The 19,430-nt window shown below is 45.3% G+C and overlaps 1 protein-coding gene across 1 annotated transcript in view; it reads left to right on the top strand.

The window, feature by feature from the left end:
- Positions 1-282: 282 nt before the first annotated feature.
- The window catches only part of SPRED2 (sprouty related EVH1 domain containing 2), a 117,561-nt gene continuing 98,413 nt past the window's right edge, over positions 283-19,430 (top strand). The window contains exon 1 of the mRNA XM_024741634.1: positions 283-513. Coding sequence (XP_024597402.1) covers positions 488-513 — 26 coding nt within the window. The 5' untranslated portion in view covers positions 283-487. The remainder of the gene's footprint in view (positions 514-19,430) is intronic.

Genomic DNA, 19,430 nt, shown 5'->3' with positions numbered 1-19,430 from the left:
TGGCGTTCAAGGGTCTGGGACAAGGGCCATCCTCCACCAACTTGAGAGAGATTTACTGAATAATTTAAAAAACATATTTGGGTTTACCTTTTAACCTGGGAACGTCTTTCATTTCTACTGGAATGCAAACGTTTCTGGGTTGTGTTGGATTTTTTTTTTTCAATGTACAAATAATGATTCCTTAAAATTGCCCATTCCCCTACTAAGAAAAAAAAAGATCATAAGATTCACGTGAAACTGAAAAGCCTCTGACATTCAGAATCTTGGCAAAGTAAACTTTCCTGTGCACCCCTTCCCCCAGACCTCACCCCGCGCTCCGGTCGCCCTGCTTCCCCTTCTGCCTTCTGTGGCGTCCCCTTCATCTCTAGCAGCTCCCCCCAACCAAATCAGGCGATCTCCGGAGATGTGAAGAAGGGGGGTGAGCAGACAGGAAGATGAAGGGAGCAAAGCTGCCCGCCGCGGGACAGGCGTCTAGGTGAACAGGAAAATGACCGAAGAAACACACCCGGACGAGTAAGTTTGGCCGCGGGGTGGGACGAGGGTGCCCCGCAGGGGCAGCGTGGGGGCCGGGGCTGAGGACGCGGGCTGGGACTCTGGTTGGGTGAACTTGGCGTGGGGTGCAGCGACTCGCTGGCCTGGGGCGTTTCGGACGCGAAATTTCCTGCTTGTTGAAGTGAGGAGGGGGCGAAAACTGCTGCGGGCCAGCGGGGGCGCGCCTTGGGTCGGCGGGCTGGTGGCCGCTGCGGGGGCCAAGGGCGCGCGGGTGACCTCGGGGCGGTCCCCGTTCCCTGTCCGGGGACTCACAAACACCCCTCCCGCCGAGATCCTCGGCGGCGGGAGCGGAAGACCTGACACCCCCGCTCCGGCTTCCCGGGGTCGGTGGGTTTTTACACGGTGACTTTGTGGCTCTCCCAACCGCCGCTAGCCCCGCGGTCCCTTCGGGAGCCCACTGGGGCCGAGGCTCCGCCATGTCGTTTTCCTGAATCGCTCTCATTTGCATACCACATTTTCATTCATAAAAAACACAGCGGAGCACAGGGAGGACTGGGCGCGGGCTGCGCGGGGGTCTGCGTGCGCCCGGGTCCCCGCGCGGGCCGGCGTGCTGGAGCCGCCCAGGGGTCCCGCGGCGCGTGTGAGTGTGTGTGCACGCGCCGGCGGGCCCAGCACAGGCGTCCCGCGGGGTCTGGGCTGCTTGCTGGGCGGATCAGAGGTCGTGCGGCGGGGGCGGGCGGAAGCGTGCGGGGCAGCGCGCTGCGGACACGTGTGTGTATGTATCTGTGTGTGTGTTTATCTGTGCGTGTGCGCGTGCACACGTGTGCGTGCCCAGCCCGCGGGCCCGAGGGGAACAATGCTCGGGGCGCTTCGCTGGAGGGTCTCTCCGGCGGACCCGCCGCTTCCCGCGGGACCCGTGTCTTTCTCCAGCCCCGGGCCAAGGGTGCAGCTCCCTCCGGCTCCACGGTCGCCGAGTCCGGTTTGGCTTTCTCCCACCCGCGCCCGAGGCGTTTCCGATCGCGGGTGCAATAGAATCAGGGCCGCCCGGCCCCGTGCCTGAGGTCGTCGGCTTCGGGTCCGAGCGGTCACCGCACCGCGGCGGCCGCCTCTGCTCAGTGGCTGTGCCCGCCGCCAGCCACTTTTTTTTTTTTTTTGTGAATAAGACGGTCTCCTTTATTGTCACATGATATCCCTCCCCTCCTCCCCTACACATTCATAAATCCGGAGCCTGCCTCGGCTCCTTTCATTCAGAGCTGCCATTAGCCAAGGTAGCAGCGGCGGCGCCGGCTGGGGCTCTTTGGCCGGGGCGCAGAGAGCGGGTCTGCAGCCGCCGGGACTTGCCTGGAGGGAGGCCCCGCGCGTGTGTGCAGGGGCGTGGGGGCTGTGGGTAGCCCCCAACCGAGGCCCCGGGTCTTTTGCCCCCGCGAGCATTGAGACCCGGGGCAGAGAGGGGAAGTGACTCAGGGCTGGCCGGCGTTGAGGGCTATGCAGCAGGTGACAGAATGCTGTGCTCTAAGAATCTACTCACTTTTTTTTTTTTTTTTTAAATGCCCCTTTATCCTTTGGCGTCTGCTGTTACCAGGCTGGGCGGGAGGGGGTGTTGGGAGGGTTGGTGTTTGGGAAAGAGAATTTCCTTTCTGTGGGTCCCCAGGGAGCTTTGACTGCAGTAACTCCTGGTCTGCCGGACACGCGTCCGTAGCTGGAGAGGATCCCGCCTGGTGTGCGTGTCCGCTGCCCCACCACATCTACTGGTCTTTCTATTTTAGACCTTTTGCTTTGCCTTCATAGACTGTATCTTGAAATCGTAAAATGTTGCCCTTCTAGGGCTGAAATATGGGGCAGGGGGAGGAATATGCTGCTGAGCCTTGCCCCTTTTTGGACCTGACTAATAAACAGGTATTTTTATGGGTCCTTGTTTGGCCCTGCACACACAGTTAGCGGTAGCAGCAGGGAGGGACGGTTGCCATGCTCTGGGCTTGTTGGAGATTGGTTCACCGCCCTAGATTGGGTTCCTTGGCTCCATCCCTTGGGGATACTGGCCTGGCCGCTCCCTTTTCAGGGCAGCAGGTTGGCTGTACATCCTACCCCATCTGGTATCCAAAGCAAAGGTATTTCATGTGGAATCACCAGCAAGAAATAAATCTCTTTCTTCCAGGCTTTCTGAGCAGTTCAGCATGGAACCGGCTGCCCCCACTGCTGTCAGAAGCCCAGTTGAGACAATGGATATTTGAGGACAGGTTCTGGTTTCAGTTAGAGAATCAGAAAGCTGTGGCACCTTAGCGCACTGCAGAAGTGGCCTTCTCGGGATTTCTTTTAATGTAATGACCTTGTCATGAGACAAGAAATGCCTGGTAGGAAAACGGGCTGTTCGGGCTGTAAACTGCCATTTGTGGACTCTGTCCATTATATTGTTCAACGTTCTTATGTAATGATCTCTCTGAAAAAAATTCCTTTTAAATGCTGGTGCCAGGAAGAAGGTTTCTCTCTGAGTTACAGAGCTAGCTGTGATTGCTTTTTTGGTTTTTTTTTGTTTTTGCTACCACTTTCTGGAAGCTCAGCTAAAATTTTTGCTTGATTATGGTAGCCATATTAGCTTAGGTTTTCGCTAGATTTGTTTACTGCCTCCTCTATATTCATTACAGTCTCCTATTTTCTAATGGTTTTATGTTTGAGGTCCCTCAGATAATCTTTCAGAAGTAGACAAGGTGTGTTACTTATAAGGAAGTGACATCAAACTGGAGACTTGAGAGATATATTTGTGCCTTAGGTGAAATAGATTTTCCTGATAGTCCACATATATTTAAGGTTTTTATTACACAATACAGGTGTTTAAATACGTTACATTTAGCATCAGAATACAATAACTCAGTCTTGCAACTGGTAAAATCATGCTTAATTTTTTAAAAATAATAAGTTTTGTCTTCTAATGTTCTTTTCTGTGTCAGTTTAAAACTCCTCCCTAGGGAATTCCCTGGCAGTCCAGTTGTTAGGACTCTACTTTCACTGATGTGGGCCGGGTTCAGTCTCTGGTGGGGGAACTAAGATCCTGCAAGCCGTGCAGCGTGGCCAAAAAAGAAAAGAAAAGAGAAAAAAGTGCTCTCTAATAAATAAATGCTCATAAATTCAGGAATGCTCTTTTCGCTGAGGGTCCTAAACAACAGCTTCCATACAGAAAATACCCTGATCCTTTTTTGATCCCACTCCAGATAGAAATATATGTTAAGATTTACAACTCCACAGATCTGCTTTTTAATAATTGAAAAATTAACGAGCATCAATAAATTATTGAAAGTGGTCTTTTGTATACAGGGAGTGGAAGATGTTTTTTAAATCATATGTATTCCGTCTGTATTCTTAAATCATTTGGTCATGGTTATAAATGATTTGGAAATTTGCAGACAAAATGAAGAAACCCTTCTCGAGCAGGAGACACCTGGCTACCATTCAGCTTTCTATGTTGTTCATGAACTCTTCTCTGCAACACACATCTTGCTGAGAATGGATTTGTAGCTCTGCCCTCGCACATATTTTCCCTAATGTTGGAAGATTTCCCATTTTTTAAAAAAAAAGGCTCTAATATTTTTGCTGAACCATTTCAAAGAAATTAGACATTAGACCTCTCATATCCAATTACTTGAGCTTACTTTCCAAAAGACAAGCATACTATCCCGTGAAACCACAATACCATGATCACACTTTACAAAACTAAGAATAATTCCCTGTTGTCTTTAACTCTCAGTCTCAACTGACTGAAAAATGTCTTTCTAACTGGTTATTTCAGCCAAGGGCTGAAGATCCCGCTTTAAATGCATTTGTAATGTATTCTTATGGCTCAAGGCTTAGCCATTTGGTCACTTTCTGATCTAAGGCAAGTTACTTATGTATCTCACTTTGCTTTTATCTGAGTGAATAAAATGGGAATAAATATTACTGATTTCGTGGAGTTGCCGTGGGAATTAAATGAGCCAGCCTGTGTAAAGCTTGCAGCCCACACTAGGAATAACAGGTGTCTGGTGTCGGCTCTGTGCTGGGCACTGAGATAGGTTTCTTACAGTCTCACCTTCAAATAACCGTGTGAAGGAGGTGTTACCCCATTTAACTGATGCGGAAGCTGAAGAGAGCAAATAACTTTTATGGCACTTTAATCATTTAGTCTTCTCAACAATTCTATGCAGTAGATGGTTTTATTACCTCCATTTATAGGTGCGGAAATCAAGGCCCAGAGAGGTTAAGTAACCCCAGCAGCCTGGCTCAGGAAGGACTGTGTTTCTAAAGCACCATGAGGTACTGTCTCAGAAGGGGAGCGGGTGGTCAGCCATAGTCATTCTGACTTCAGAGCTCACACTGTTTCTGACAGTCACGCTGTCCCTAATTCTTCTGGATTGATGACAGTCTGTCATTGCCATAATTTTTTTCATTTCCCTTATCTTCCCTGAAAATGCTATGAAGCACATACTGAATTAAAGTGAATTTAAATAAACTTGGGCTCGAGCATTCTGTGATACACCTTAAGATAACGGGAGGAGTGTGAATTCAGAGTTGATTATTACTGGAATGTTTGCTCTATAGTCATTGAAATAAGAGTTGTGGTAATTAGACCCGTTCCAAGTATTGATCCATTCTCTATGCATTAGCCTTAAAAAAAAGGGGGTGTGTTTCTACTCTACCTGAATAAAATCCTTAAATGTTGAGAACAGAGTTGACTATGCAGAATTGGAATCTTGGTCTCTTCCTTAGAAAATCTTGAAAGCAAAACAAAACAAAAAACTTGGAAAGACCTTAACAAGCTTATAAGCCAGGACATTGTCACTGTATAAAGACATTGTCATCGTATAAAGTTAAGTGCCTACTGCAAGGCTGTATGTCTTGTTAGGTGGTGGGCCTGGACTAACCTCCATCTGCTGGGTTTATTTCCACAGGGATCTTAATAAATGCTACCTTTTTCCCAGTCCCTTTAACCAAAAACATGTATCAAAAGTGGATCAGTATCAGTACCGATACTATTCTGCCCAACAGTCTCCTTGCTTGTGCTGTTTATTCCGGAGTCATCTTTCTTCCTTTCCTTCTCCAACAAGTGAAATTCTGCTCGTTCCCCCCGCCAGCCAGCTCTGAGTCATTCCTCTTATGAGGTCCTCCTAGACTTTCCCCACCCCGACTCCCTAAGTCAAAACCGTGGGCTCTTTATAGCCTTTTCCTCCCACACTGTATGACAGTTATCACCATTTAGAGTTGGACTTACACCCAGCTAGATTCTGTCCCAGAACATGAGCTTTTGGGATTTAGGGTTACCTCTTAACTGCCTAGTTTTCTAACTGTTGTCCCAATACCATTGGGCACATTGTGGTTTGCTTTTAATAAAGATCTATTAAATTAAAAAATGGATTTGATTATTTTAAAATGCTGTTTTGCCCCTGCTGACTGATGCAATAATTATAGTTGTCCTGTCTGGTTAACTTAGGTTGTGTATAAGCCTCCTTCTCAGAAACTCCCGTGTTCACCTGAAGCATGCTTGTGGCAATTGGGTGCAGAACCATCTGGTGGTGGTGATCTGTGATTGACAACTCAAAACCATGTTGATTCCAATCACTGTTGTGAGAACTGGGAAGTAGAATGTCTTAAACACAATAAGCCAGGGCCTGTGTTTCTGCCTCTGCAGGAGAATCTCGGCAGAAATCACAGTGTTAACAATTTGCAGTAGCTATAGGGTTCTGATGGAGTCTTAACACTTGAAGTTGGAGACAGCTGTGCTGATGACCTCCACTATGGGCAGAGTTCCGATATTATGGGGGTGAACGCAAACACACAACCTAACAGCAAAATCCTCAGAAACTGAGCAAGATGATAACAGAGGCAGAGCAGGAAGTTTTTGTGTTCGGTTTTGGCTTGTTTTCTCTTAAGTAAATTGGGCTGATTTTTTTTTTTTTTTCAAAGACCCAGTCACATTGATAAACTCATGAACTATTCTTGTAAATGTTCTTTTTGATCAGTATTTAAGGCTAGAACACTGATGATTTTTAAGGCATTGTCTAGGGCTTTTAGTCACTGGGGTAGAAGGAGTGTTTTGCATGGGTGCACACCGTGCTCTGTGAAATGCGTTTTCTGTGTGCTTGCCCTAGTAGGCATAGAAGACTGTTACCGCAGCTTGCTGTCCCCTGTCAGGGAAAGGAAGTCAGGCCTGGATCTTAGTAAAATATTCGCTATTAACTGGCATAGGCGTTGACTAAATTAAGAACCAACTGTTTTGTAACTACTCATTTCTCAGGTAATCTTTTGTCAACAATATGTTCACAGGGGGCATATGATAGCAAATCCTGTTTATGTTATTTATGCTACTTTCAAAGGGTAGTTGAAAATTTACTTGAAAACAAAATTTCTATGTTGACTTGCACTAAGGAGAAATGGATTTTGACTTCACCCTGGAATTTAGCAGTTGTGAGTGAAGAGATTGAAACAACACGGGCAGCTTCAAAATGTAGGGCTTTGGCTCCTCCTCTTTGTACTGAAATAACGACTTTTCAGATCTCGTTTCCATTCTTAGATTTATCCCCTGTGGTCATTCATAAACGCTTAAAACTTCATTAGGCTAAGTTTTTTATTTTTTAATTTTTTTTTTGTTTTTGTTTTTGTTTTTGTTTTTGTTTTCCGCTACGCGGGCCTCTCACTGTTGTGGCCTCTCCCATTGCGGAGCACAGGCTCCGGATGCACAGGCTCAGCGGCCATGGCTCACGGGCCCAGCCGCTCCGCGGCATGTGGGATCTTCCCGGACCGGGGCACGAACCCGTGTCCCCTGCATCGGCAGGCGGACTCTCAACCACTGCGCCACCAGGGAAGCCCTATTTTTTAATTTTTTAAAAATTATTTTTGTCTGCGTTGGGTCTTCGTTGCTGCACGGGGGCTTTCTCTAGCTGCGGCGAGCGGGGGCCACTCTTCGTTGTGGTGTGCGGGCTTCTCATTGCAGTGACTTCTTGTGGAGCACGGGCTGAAGGTGCCCGGGCTTCAGTAGTTGTGGCTCACGGGCTTCAGTACTTGTGGCTTGTGGGCTCTAGAGCGCGGGCTTCAGTACTTGTGGCTCACGGGCTTAGTTGCTCCGTGGCATGTGGGATCTTCCCGGACCAGGGCTCGAACCCATGTCCCCTGCATTGGCAGGCAGATTCTTAACCAGTAGCCACCAGAGAAGCCCCTCAGGCTAAGTTTTTTAAATTGTCTTTCCTAGTTCATCTTTGTGTTTCATTTTCATTGTTTATTGCTCTTATTTCTTTTTCTCATTGCTTTGGCTCTGCCTCCCGTATTGATTTTTCAGATAAGCACTGTTTGTTTTGTAATATTTGCATCCCACCCTAACTGAGAATGCACCCAGAAGCTTGGCCCGTCTGCCCTTCCCAGGGTGGGAATAATAGCTTATTGACCTGTATACCACATAGCCTGGCAGAGTGCTGAGCCCATAGTAGGCTTTCTGCAAACATTGATTGATTGGTTAACATAAATGTTCATTAATTGAAAAATAGTTTTACCTTATCTAAAAAATTAAATGACAATTCACATTGTACCCACATCCAAAAAGACTTTGAGTTTTATTGTTTGTTTGTTTTTGTTTTTTTCAGAACTACTGCGAGGGGCAGATTGTCATGATGGTAGTGGAAGACACATGGGCTTTGGGGTCACACTCTGCCTCTTCCCGCTACAGACTCTTAACAGTCAGTGTACTTACCTATAGTAGCATATACTTGACTCTCTTGCCATCCCTGTCTGTGGTCTAGAAATCATATTACCAACAGCGTTCAAATCGTCTCTAAAACAAGAGTCAATAGGCTTGGTGGAAATGAGTGAGGCTGAGAGTTCTCTTAGGAGTAAGCTGGCCTATGGCTTGTTTTGTCTACTTGCGTGCCATGTTGGTGTTCGCGTTTTATATTTCCAGCCAAGGAATAAAGTGGATGCCGGACCAGAGGTTTAATTTAATCATCAGCGTCCCAATAATTTTACTCATTTTTAGAGACCTTTGGAAGCTGGATAAGTGTGAATATAGTCTTAACATAGTCATTACATTTCTCTCCTTTGCTTAATAGTTTAAATCATATCTAGGATTTTTCTCACGCTCCAAATTCTAAAACGAGCCTGCTGTGCTAGGATGCTGTGCCCAGGCTCAGTGTTACTTCTGGCCCTGAAGGCTTAATGGTGGCCTTCTCACTAATCTGTGGGTGAACAGGTTTCAGATGAGGAGTTTGCTGTTTGCACACCAGCTTTGAGGCCCTTACCATCCATTCTTAGATGTCTTTTATGCTAAGGAAAATGAGTAGATTTGCCAGATTCCAGGTGTCCATTTGGAGTATAGTATTCTCTGAATCTGAAGAACTTGACTTTAGAGCATACTTGGATCCTAATTGCAAAGCCATGTATAAATTATTTATTGGCTAAAATAAATAGCAGTAGGGGTGAGGCTGGAGGAAAGGGAGAGACTGGCTGTGGAGTGCCATTCATTCACTTACTGCACCCAGGGTTCCAGACACCTTACCTGTCAGGCAGGAGCTGAGCTGTGACTCGGAAGCACCCTCTGCCCTTGGGGAGCTTACATTCTAGCGTGCTAGGCACTTCCATGTGCCTTAGGGGTGTGAGGCCAGTGTGGTCTGGATCATGGACTGACCGGCTGCCAGAGGTGTTTCCTCTCTTCTTCCTCTTCCTCAGCAGGGTTGCCCCCTCGAGCTGCAAGCATTGGGATTCCCAGATTTGGGGTGGAGGGAAGTCTTCCTCCAGAGCATTAGAGGAGCGACATGCCCTTCCTAGAATCCCCTAACAAGTTCTTCGAGTCATTTTTAGGGGGAGTGTGTGTGCGCTTGTGTGTTGCGTGTACATAAACTCACGCACTCATACGTGGATGGACTGAGCCCAAGAGCCAGAAGGGTCCACAGCTGCAGGCAAAGAAAAGATTCAGCCAGGTTAAGCATCTTGTCTGAGGTCACAGAGCAGGATTTGTTATTTTTACCCACAGTCTTTGACTTCAGATCCGTAGAACAACATGACGTGTCATGACTTCACAGAGCCTCAGTTTTTGCAAAGAAACTATCGCATGTACAGCTTGATTGACATTACCGTTGAGCGAATGAAGTTAGAACTCGTTTAGAATCCTGGAAATGCCTCGGAACTATGAGACGACACTTCTTCCTTGCATTCCTGTTCAGCTCTGTGGAGTAGGGGACCATTGCCCACTGAGGTGGCCTTTTCTGTACTGATACAAAGAGCAGTTCCACAGAGACCTCTTTTGGAAAGAGAACCGGCCACCTTGCCCTTGATGGAGTGTGTGTGAGCAGGACGGCAAACAAAGCATGCTATTCTCCTGGACCTGCTTTTTAGCCTAGCTGTTTTGAGAGGAGGATTAAACTTGAATATGCATAGGAATCACCTGGGAATCTTCTAAAATGAGGATTCTGATCCAGTAAGGCCAGAGACTCTGCATTTTTAACAAACTTCCTGATGCTGCTGGTACTGCAGATCCAGGGACCTTTGAGTAGCAAGAGCCTGTCTGTGGCTGTGATGATGGTGAGCTCCCGGCTGCCAGGTTTGTGTCTTCAAAGGTGACCTCACATACTTGGCATTTGGAAGCTATTGAAGGAGCTCATTGGACAAGAAGGTGGTGCTTCCAGGCGGAGAGATATCATCAAGGGCCTGCCCTTCCCCATTCTTGGCAGGACCTCCGGCTTTGAGGTATAGCTTGATTTTAGATGTGAAGGTGCTGGAAGAAGTTTTTCTTCTTCTTATGGCTTAAAAAAAGTTCTTGGTGCATGCCAGGCGGCCCAAGAGATCATCCATCACTAAAAGAGAAATAGGAAGTCCCAGCACTTTGTGTGTAATGTCTGTCAGCTGGCATTCTGCACCTTCCAGACAAATCAGTCTCCTATGGAAAGCCAGCCGCCCTGGGAAGCAGGCACACTCAGCCCTAGAAGAAATCACAGGAAGTAATTAAACTGAGAAGGTCAGAGAAAGAGGAAGTGGTTGTGTTGTTTCTGAAGCGAATAGCATTGTTGTTCCTGGGGATCAAGATGACGATGTTTAAGTCTTCTGGAATGTGACTGCTTGGGGACTTGATTGTATTTAAATTGTAGCCCTTTTAGTTTATTCTTTTAGACAGCAATCTAGTTAGGAAATGAATTGCTTTTAGGTCTTATCAGGAATCCCCACGTGCCTAAGCAGAAGTCTTAGGCAGGGAGTTGCTTATAGCTTGGCAAATTGCACTTAAATGAAATGAATGTCAAGACTATTAGAGGTTAATTTTAGGTGTCTGGAGTTCTCCCTAATTCTCCTGATTAAACACTTTTAACATAATAGTTTCCTTAATTGGAATAATGATAGAATATTAGCATGCATATTAAACCATTTACCCAAATTTGAATAGGGTTAAAATGCAAATGATCAATCACTTGTCAGCACTTACTCTTTAGAGATAATTCCTGGGGAGAGATGGGGAAGAGACCGGAATATGAATCGGAAAGTGGCTTTCTACCTGAGGCGGCATTGCTGGGAAAGCCAAGAATAGACCAGAGGACTGAAGTAAGACCCTTTGTTTCCCCGCAAAAGAGGTACTGAAGATACCAACGCCTGTGATAAGTAATAACTCCAACAAGAAGGTAGATGGAGTGAGAAATCTGAAATGAGCTGATTGTGGACGCTCGTTGGCCTATCATATTTTTCTTTCAGAGGAAGAGGTCCCTCCCCAGCATTTAGGTACCTCCCCCTCTGAAGTTTTGAACTGATGCCACCACCCAGGAGTTGCCCAACAAGTGACTGGGGACCCATAAGCACTTCAAGTGTTGTTTGTGAAGCGAATATGTACATAACATCAGCCATGTACATGTATTACTCTTTCAATGTATGTAGCTACATTTATAGAATAATCAAATACAACCTCAATAAAATACTACTGTACTGAGTTCACGGTGGATGTTTGTGATATCTTTCTCGATTCACAGTTATTTAAAAATCCAGCTCTAATCCCTGGGGGGGAGGGCCGATCCCTGAATTTTCAGCCTTTGAATACTTACTCTTAGAAAGTTGGGAATCGCTGCTGTGACCCTCATTCTGGATGTAAGGACACGAGTCTGGTCATTCTGTAGGGGATGTGTATGCAAAGGGTGTGTTTATGTTCTGGGCCGTTTGGGGATTGGTTGGAAGGTCTGAAGGAAAGCCAGAGGGCAATGGTTGGAGGTGGATGGGAGGAGTTGAAAACGAGTCAGGACATCCCCCCACAGAGACTTGGCACAAAGTTGGGTCTCCTTAGAAGGGGATCCTGGGGGAGTGTGTCTTCTGCCGTCCAGCTCTTCTCCCTTTCCCCTCCTGCATTTGCTGAACACCTGTGCTGGGCAGCACACAACTCTGTCGTGGAAGAGAGGATATACTCAACACTAGAAGTTCTTGAATGGATACCAAGTAGCAGAGAACATGGTACCACGTTGCCATGTACAGTAAGTTCTGGGAGTCAGGAAACTTAGGTTCCCATCACTTCTTTGCCGCTAAGCTGCCCTATGACCTTCGGCAAGATGCCGAGCTGCTTCTCTGGACTTGGCTCTCTCATCTCTAAAATAAAGGGATTGGATAGTAACATAATGTTGAAGAACTCTTGTAGCTCCAAGTATTGTAAGGAGAGTTCTTGTTTTAAGAAAACTTTTGTTCTTATTTATAAGTATAATATTCTTTTTAAAAATAGAGAGAAATACAAAGAAGAAATTCAAGTACTTCTTGCTGCAGTAGCCAGGGGAGAGTTCACTTTCGACCAGGTGGGACTTGAATTTTAGAGGACTCAGATAAGGATGGTGGCGGTGATGGTGTGGGAGAGTGGTGGGTCAGGCAGGTTGGAGAGGAGGCATCTTATGTCCAAAGGTTTCTTCCACAGACGAGGAAACTCCACCTCTGGGTTTGTGCTTGGGGAGCTCAGAGAAAGAGCTGGTCCAGTCGGGCGAGGCTAAATTTGAGTGGTTATTGCATGCCAGGCTAACAAAATACGTATTTGAGCTTTTGTTTCTTAGGTGGAATGGAGCTGTATAAAGTTTTGAAGCAAAGAAATGATGAAATGATACGTTGGTAGATTCCAACTAGTTGCAGGCTAGGCTGGAGTTAGGGAGGCCACTAAGAACCTGTATCTGGGCAGGGCTTTCCTTCTGGCTCTAATGAAATGCAGTAGGCCTGCTGTGGGAACCTTTGTTCCAAAGAGGTTGTCGTTACGTTTATTGGAAGATAGGGGGGGTTCTGAAATTCAAAACAAAATTAACCAGCTTACTTTGTAGATCAAACTTACAGGCTAGTAATAAACCAGGTGAGGGGTTTTGATTTTTGTTTGCTTTTAGCATTGTTACTTCTGCAGGAACACAGCACCACTCAATTGAAATTGCCCTTGTGAAGTGGAGAATACATTGCCCTTTCTCGATGAAGTAAAATGGTTGCAACTTGACCATAAAATTATAAAACTGGAGAGTATCTTAGGACAATGCCAGGTCCCTTCTTTTACGGAAAAATTGCAATCCAGAGAGGTCGAGGGACGAACCCAGGGTCACACAGCTAGTTGGTGGCTTGGGATGTATAAGCAAGAAGATGTCATCTGGCCTTGGTTCCAGTCCTATTTTGGGTGCTGTGTTAAACATTCATGACAATTGTTACCCTGAGCTGTTGAACCCTCCAGAGACAGGAAAAAGACGGTGGAAACCCGTTCAATTTAGATAAACGTAGCCCGTGTTGATGAGGAACCATCAACATTGAACAGAGTGTCAGCCTCGGTCAGCCCCTGCACAAGTTGAGAATAGGTGAGCTGCCAGACGCTGTTCCTGCGTGGCTCACCTTCGGGTGGCAGGTAGGGGTCCCCAGGGGTGGCTTCCTCATGTGTGTTTCAGGAACAGGAGGGTAGGGAGTGGAAGCAGAGAAGGGCTACCCTCAGCTCCCCATTCTGGGGGAGAAAAGATGAGCCCTTAGATGAGAAGTTGAAATACATGTGACCAAGGTTTTTGCACCTGGGCGCTAGCAAAAAAGTCTATGAAACGTTACCTACGCTTGTCTTTCCTCCCCAGCCCCAGTGCCTTCTCTTCTCTTCATGTGTTTGCTTTTGATGTTAACTGCCAAGGCGGTGTGGTCATAGACAGCAGGAAGTAATATTTGATATGCAGGTTTCGGGGGGTGGGGGAGGTGGGAAGTCGGTGGGAGGTCGGTGGATGCCAGCCTGGGAAGGGTGGTGGTTTTGGCGCACTAGTGTGAGAACGCCGAACATTTCTAAGCCAACAGGTGCTGTTACAGCAAAGAGAGGGAGGGAAGAGTTGACCAGCTGGTCATATAATGAATATTTTTTATGGTATCATTTTACTTTCATTTTTGTAAGGCCGCTGCCCCACAGGTTAACTCCAGATAAAGTTGGGATTATCCCGTGTACCAAACCACATAGCTACTAAGCGTGGCGGCTGTGTAGAAACCTAGGCTTGAGGAAGAATGAAAACAATCCCTAAACCAAGACACACTATCCTCAAGAACCCACGGTCCAGCAGACAGGCTGGGAAGGCACACCTCACCTTCCTTCTCTTGGGGTTCTCCACCCCCCCTTCTAATCTCCATCAGCTGGGCATCCTTCTTACTCATAGAGCAAAGGATCCCTTATGAGCCTAGAGACTGCACTGTGGAGTTTCAGGTTCCACGTCCCAGTGCTTCTGGATCATCCAGATGGTCAAGGTGGTTTGGTTATAAATGGTTTACCTGCAGATCCCTCCTTTCACATTCCTCGTGTTCCACATCTAGCAGTACAACAGTGACAAGGAGAATAGACAGCTGTGGTCCAGCCCCCACCCGTGGCATGCAGCCTGAACTAGAACTCCTCCCCTGACTGTCCTAATAAGGGCAATTTATCAGTATATCAAGAGGCCCCAGGTGGAGCATATCCGGGTTGGTTTGCCATGCTTTCCTAGGACACAACACCTGTCCATCATTCCACTCTCACCTTTCTCCTCCCTAGACCAACTGAATTAGAATTTCACCCTCACACCCTGTGTCAGTATTTCGAAAAATCTAGGAGATTCTACCGTATCTTAGACTAATCAGGGTTTCGAAGAGGGGAATACCACCAAACCTAGAGGGTTGTGACCAACCAAGATGGCACCACCCAAGGAGCATTACTCACTGTTTTTAAAGATCCCCCTGGGTTATGGGTGTTAACTAGACTTTATTGTGGTGGTCATTTTGCAGTATATACAAATAGAGAATCATGTTGTACACCTGAAACTAATGTTATATGTCAGTTGTAGCTCAAACAACAAAAAAATTCCCCTATCACTGCCCCTTAATTTATCCTGAGTCATCTGTCATACAGGAGGGGATTCAAAAGGTCACACACATCCATATTAGGGAAGGGGACTTGCTCTTTCCCTTCCCGCTTTTTCTTTGTGGTTCCATCTCATTAAAGTTAGTAACAAATAATTTCTTAGGGAGGAAGATACCAAATTGGTGTTACATGTAAAGTGAGATCATAAGACACAATACAAAATAAACTCTAATTGTTGATCCAAGAGGCCTTTTATTTAATAAAGAAACATTCTAAAGCACACCAGAAAATCACCTACAGCTGTCCAAAATAGGACTTTTTTTACCTCCATACTGTTCTCCATAGTGGCTGTATCAATTTACATTCCCACCAACAGTGCAAGAGGGTTCCCTTTCCTCCACACCCTCCAGCATTTGTTGTCTGTAGATTTTCTGATAATGCCCACCCATTCTAACTGGGGTGAGGAGATACCTCATTGTAGTTTTGATTTGCATTTCTCTATGTTGTAACTTCTCCTTTTTCATTTCTAATTTTATTGATTTTCGTCCTCTCCCTCTTTTTCTTGATGAATCTGGGTAACGGTTTATCAATTTTGTTTATCTCCTTAAAGAACCAGCTTTTAGTTTTATTGATCTTTGCTATTGTTTTCTTTGTTTCTATTTCATTTATTTCTGCTCTGATCTTTATGATTTCTTTCTTTCTACTAACTTTGGGTTTTGTTTGTTCTTCTTTCTCTAGTTACTTCAGGTGTGAGGTTAGATTGTTTGAGATTTTTCTTGTTTCTTGAGGTAGGCTTGTATAGCTATAAAATTCCCTCTTAGAACTGCTTTTGCTGCATCCCATAGGTTTTGGGTCATCGTGTTTTCATTGTCATTTGTCTCTAGGTATTTTTTGATTTCCTCTTTGATTTCTTCAGTGATCTCTTGGTTATTTAGTAACGTATTGCTTAGCCTCCATGTGTTTGTGTTTTTTACGTTTTTTCCCCTATAATTTATTTCTAATATCATAGCGTTGTGGTAGAAAACATGCTTGATATGATTTCAATTTTCTTAAATTTACTGAGGCTTGATTTGTGACCCAAGATGTGATCTATGCTGGAGAATGTTCCGTGTGCACTTGAGAAGAAAGTGTAATCTGCTGTTTTTGGATGGAATGTCCTATAAATATCAATTAAATCTATCTGGTCTATTGTGTCATTTAAAGCTTGTGTTTCCTTAGTAATTTTCTGTTTGGATGATCTCTCTATTGGTGTAAGTGAGGAGTTAAAGTCCCCCACTATATTGTGTTACTGTCGAATTCCTCTTTTATAGCTGTTAGCAATTGCCTAATGTATAGAGGTGCTCCTATGTTGGGAGCATATATATTTATAATTTTTATATCTTATTCTTGGATTGATCCCTTGATCATTATGTAGTGTCCTTCCTTGTCTCTTGTAACATTCTTTTTGTTTTGTTTTGTTTTTGTTTTGCGGTACGTGGGCCTCTCACTGCTGTGGTCTCTCCCACCGCGGAGCACAGACTGCAGATGCGCAGGCCCAGCGGCCACGGCTCACAGGCCCAGCCGCTCCATGGCATGTGGGATCCTTCCAGACCGGGGCACGAACCCGCGTCCCCCACATCGGCAGGCAGACTCTCAACCACTGCGCCACCAGGGAAGCCCTCTTGTAACATTCTTTATCTTACTCCTCGGGTTTGTTTTTGTAGGTCCTTTTCTTCTCTTGTGTTTCCCACTTGGAGAAGTTCCTTTAGCATTTGTTGTAGAGCTGGTTTGGTGGTGCTGAACTCTCTTAGCTTTTGCTTGTCTTTAAAGCTTTTGATTTCTCCATCGAATCTGATGGAGATCCTTGCTGAGTAGAGTAACCTTGGTTGTAGGTTCTTCCCTTTCATCACTTTAAGTATATCATGCTGCTCCCTTCTGGCTTGTAGAGTTTCTGCTGAGAAATCAGCTGTTAACCTTATGGGAGTTCCCTTGTATGTTATTTGTCCTTTTTCCCTTGCTGGTTTCAATAATTTTTCTTTGTCTGTAATTTTTATCAGTTTGATTACTATGTGTCTTGGCATGTTTCTCCTTGCGTTTATCCCGTATGGGACTCTCTGTGCCTCCTGGACTTGGGTGGCTATTTCCTTTTCCACGTTAGGGAAGTTTTCGACTATAATCTCTTCAAATATTTTCTCGGGTCCTTTCTCTCTCTCTTCTCCTTCTGGGACCCCTATAATGCGAATGTTGTTACGTTTAATGTTGTCCCCGAGGTCTCTTAGGCTGTCTTCATTTCTTTTCATTCTTTTTTCTTTATTCTGTTCTGCAGTAGTAAATTCCACCATTCTGTCTTCCAGGTCACTTATCCGTTCTTCTGCCTCAGTTATTCTGCTATTGATTCCTTGTAGTGTATTTTTCATTTCATTTATTGTATTGTTCATCTCTGTTTGTTCTTTAATTCTTCTAGGTCTTTGTTAAACATTTCTTGCATCTTCTTGATCTTTGCCTCTGTTCTTTTTCTGAGGTCCTGGATCATCTTCACTATCATTATTCTGAATTCTTTTTCTGGAAGGTTGCCTATCTCCACTTCATTTAGTTTTTTTGGTGGGTTTTATCTTGTTCCTTCATCTGGTACATAGCCCTCTGCCTTTTCATCTTGTCTGTCTTTCTGTGAATGTCCCAATACTCTGTCCAACTTCACACAGCCAACTGGTAGAACTGGGCTTCAAATCCGTGTATCAGGACTAAGAACAGAAGGGTTGACTGCTAAGCTGCTAGTGTTGGAGGGTCTCCTGCAGAGGCGGGGTTGGCTATGGCTCACCGTGGGTACAAGGATAGTGGCAGCAGAAGTTCTGGGGTAATATTCCTTGGCATGAGCCCTCCTGGTGTCCGCCATTAGCCCCACCAAAGAGCCTCACGACTGTTTTTTATTAATTTTTTGAAAGGTTTGACTGAAACTTTAAAATCCCTAATAATTTTTTTCAGAAGTTTTCCTTAGTGATGTAACACAGATGCTTTTGGGATACAAATTTAACTATTTTAATAAAGTAGTAAATATAAGAGTTTTTAAAATTTTGTCTCTTTTTGGGGGCGATTCGGGCCAGTTAGTTTACAGGAATCAAGAATAGTTCTTGAATTTGATTTTTTTTTTTTGGCTGCGTTGGGTCTTCGTTACTGCACACGGGCTTTCTCTAGTTATGGTGAGGGGGGCTACTCTTCATTGTGGTGTGCGGTCTTCTCACTGTGGTGGCTTGTCTTGTTAAGGAGCATGGGCTCTAGGTGCGTGGGCTTCAGTAGTTGTGGCTCACAGGCTCTAGAGCTCAGGCTCAGTAGTTGTGGCGCACGGGCTTAGTTGCTCCAGGACATGTGGAATCTTCCCGGACCAGGGATCGAACCCGTGTCCCCTGCATTGGCAGGTGGATTCCTAACCACTGCACCACCAGGAAAGTCCCTTGTATTTGATTTCTGACAAACCTTTGTTAATGTGGGACCAGCATCTGTTTGAATTTAAAGGAAAACAGCTATAGAATCATATGCTTTTACCTAGAAATGAAAATACATTGACTTAAAACCGATGTCTCTAACAAAAACTGATGCCAGATTTTAAGACTGTAGCTTGTCACCCAGAAGTGTGACACCACATGCAAATGAGGGAAAGGCTGAAAAAGCGTTTTAATATCTTAGGAGAAAATGTGAAGGGTGCACTTGAAAATGGGAGTCTTGCACAATAATATGAATGTACTTAACGCCACTGAACCATACACTTAAAAATGGTTAAAATGGTAAATCTTATGTTGTGTATATTTTGCTACAACTATAACAAATTTTTTTTTTAAATGGGACCAAGTCAACTAAGGACTTTGTTAAGATCTCAAAGACTTCTTTGCAGGAAAATGGCAGCCTGAACACAACTGCCTGGGTCCACAGGCCTCAGACACCAAATCTCCTATTTCACATCCTCATTTGTAGATTTCCAGCTTCCTGTCAATCTACACCTAGTCCCCTTTGCTCCCCTCTTCTGCCCCTCCCTCCAAAAAAGCTCCCTCAGGAAGCTGGAGGCAGGATGGATCTTGAGATGAGGTCAGTGGTACCCAAAGTTGTGTATCTCCTAAAGGTTCCTCCAGTTGACTGTGTGTGTTTCTTTCTAGACTAGTGTGTCTTGGCAAGGGGTTGGAACCTCTGAGAAAGCTTTAAAGGTCTAAACAGCTTTGTAGGAGAGCTACCAGCAGAGCTGGTCTTGGTTGTAGGTGGTGTGGGTGACGGGCCCTTCCCAGGCAGGGAGACCAGGGTTGAGGGCAGGCTGGCACAATAGTGACCAACAAAGCAGAGCCTCGATGGTGAAACCATATGGGATGATAATGCGAAAAAGTGTAAAAACCGAAGAAGTGTGTCGGCCCTTCCGCCTTTCCTCTGTTTGGAAATGGAAGGACTCATAACCTGGAAGGTGAAATTACGAATCACTTAAATTTAAACAAACGCATGAGAATGAACGTGTGCTGAGGCCAATGCCTGTGAGAACAACAACTTGTCTTTTGAAAAGGTTAGGCCTTTTTTTGGTTTCTTTTCCTAAGACTTGCTGTTTCCCTCTTTAAGTCGTTTTACTAGTAGCCTGTTGGTGGAAATTGGATCGTTAGAGGTTCTGAGGTGGTACACACCTCGAGTGGGAAGATTAGCAACCTCTTCT

Source organism: Neophocaena asiaeorientalis, unplaced genomic scaffold, assembly GCF_003031525.2.
Source record: "Neophocaena asiaeorientalis asiaeorientalis breed wild unplaced genomic scaffold, Neophocaena_asiaeorientalis_V1.1 scaffold381, whole genome shotgun sequence".
Taxonomy (NCBI): Eukaryota; Metazoa; Chordata; class Mammalia; order Artiodactyla; family Phocoenidae; genus Neophocaena; species Neophocaena asiaeorientalis.
Note: the sequence above shows the minus strand (reverse complement) of the source record. Positions and strands in the feature narration are given on the sequence as shown.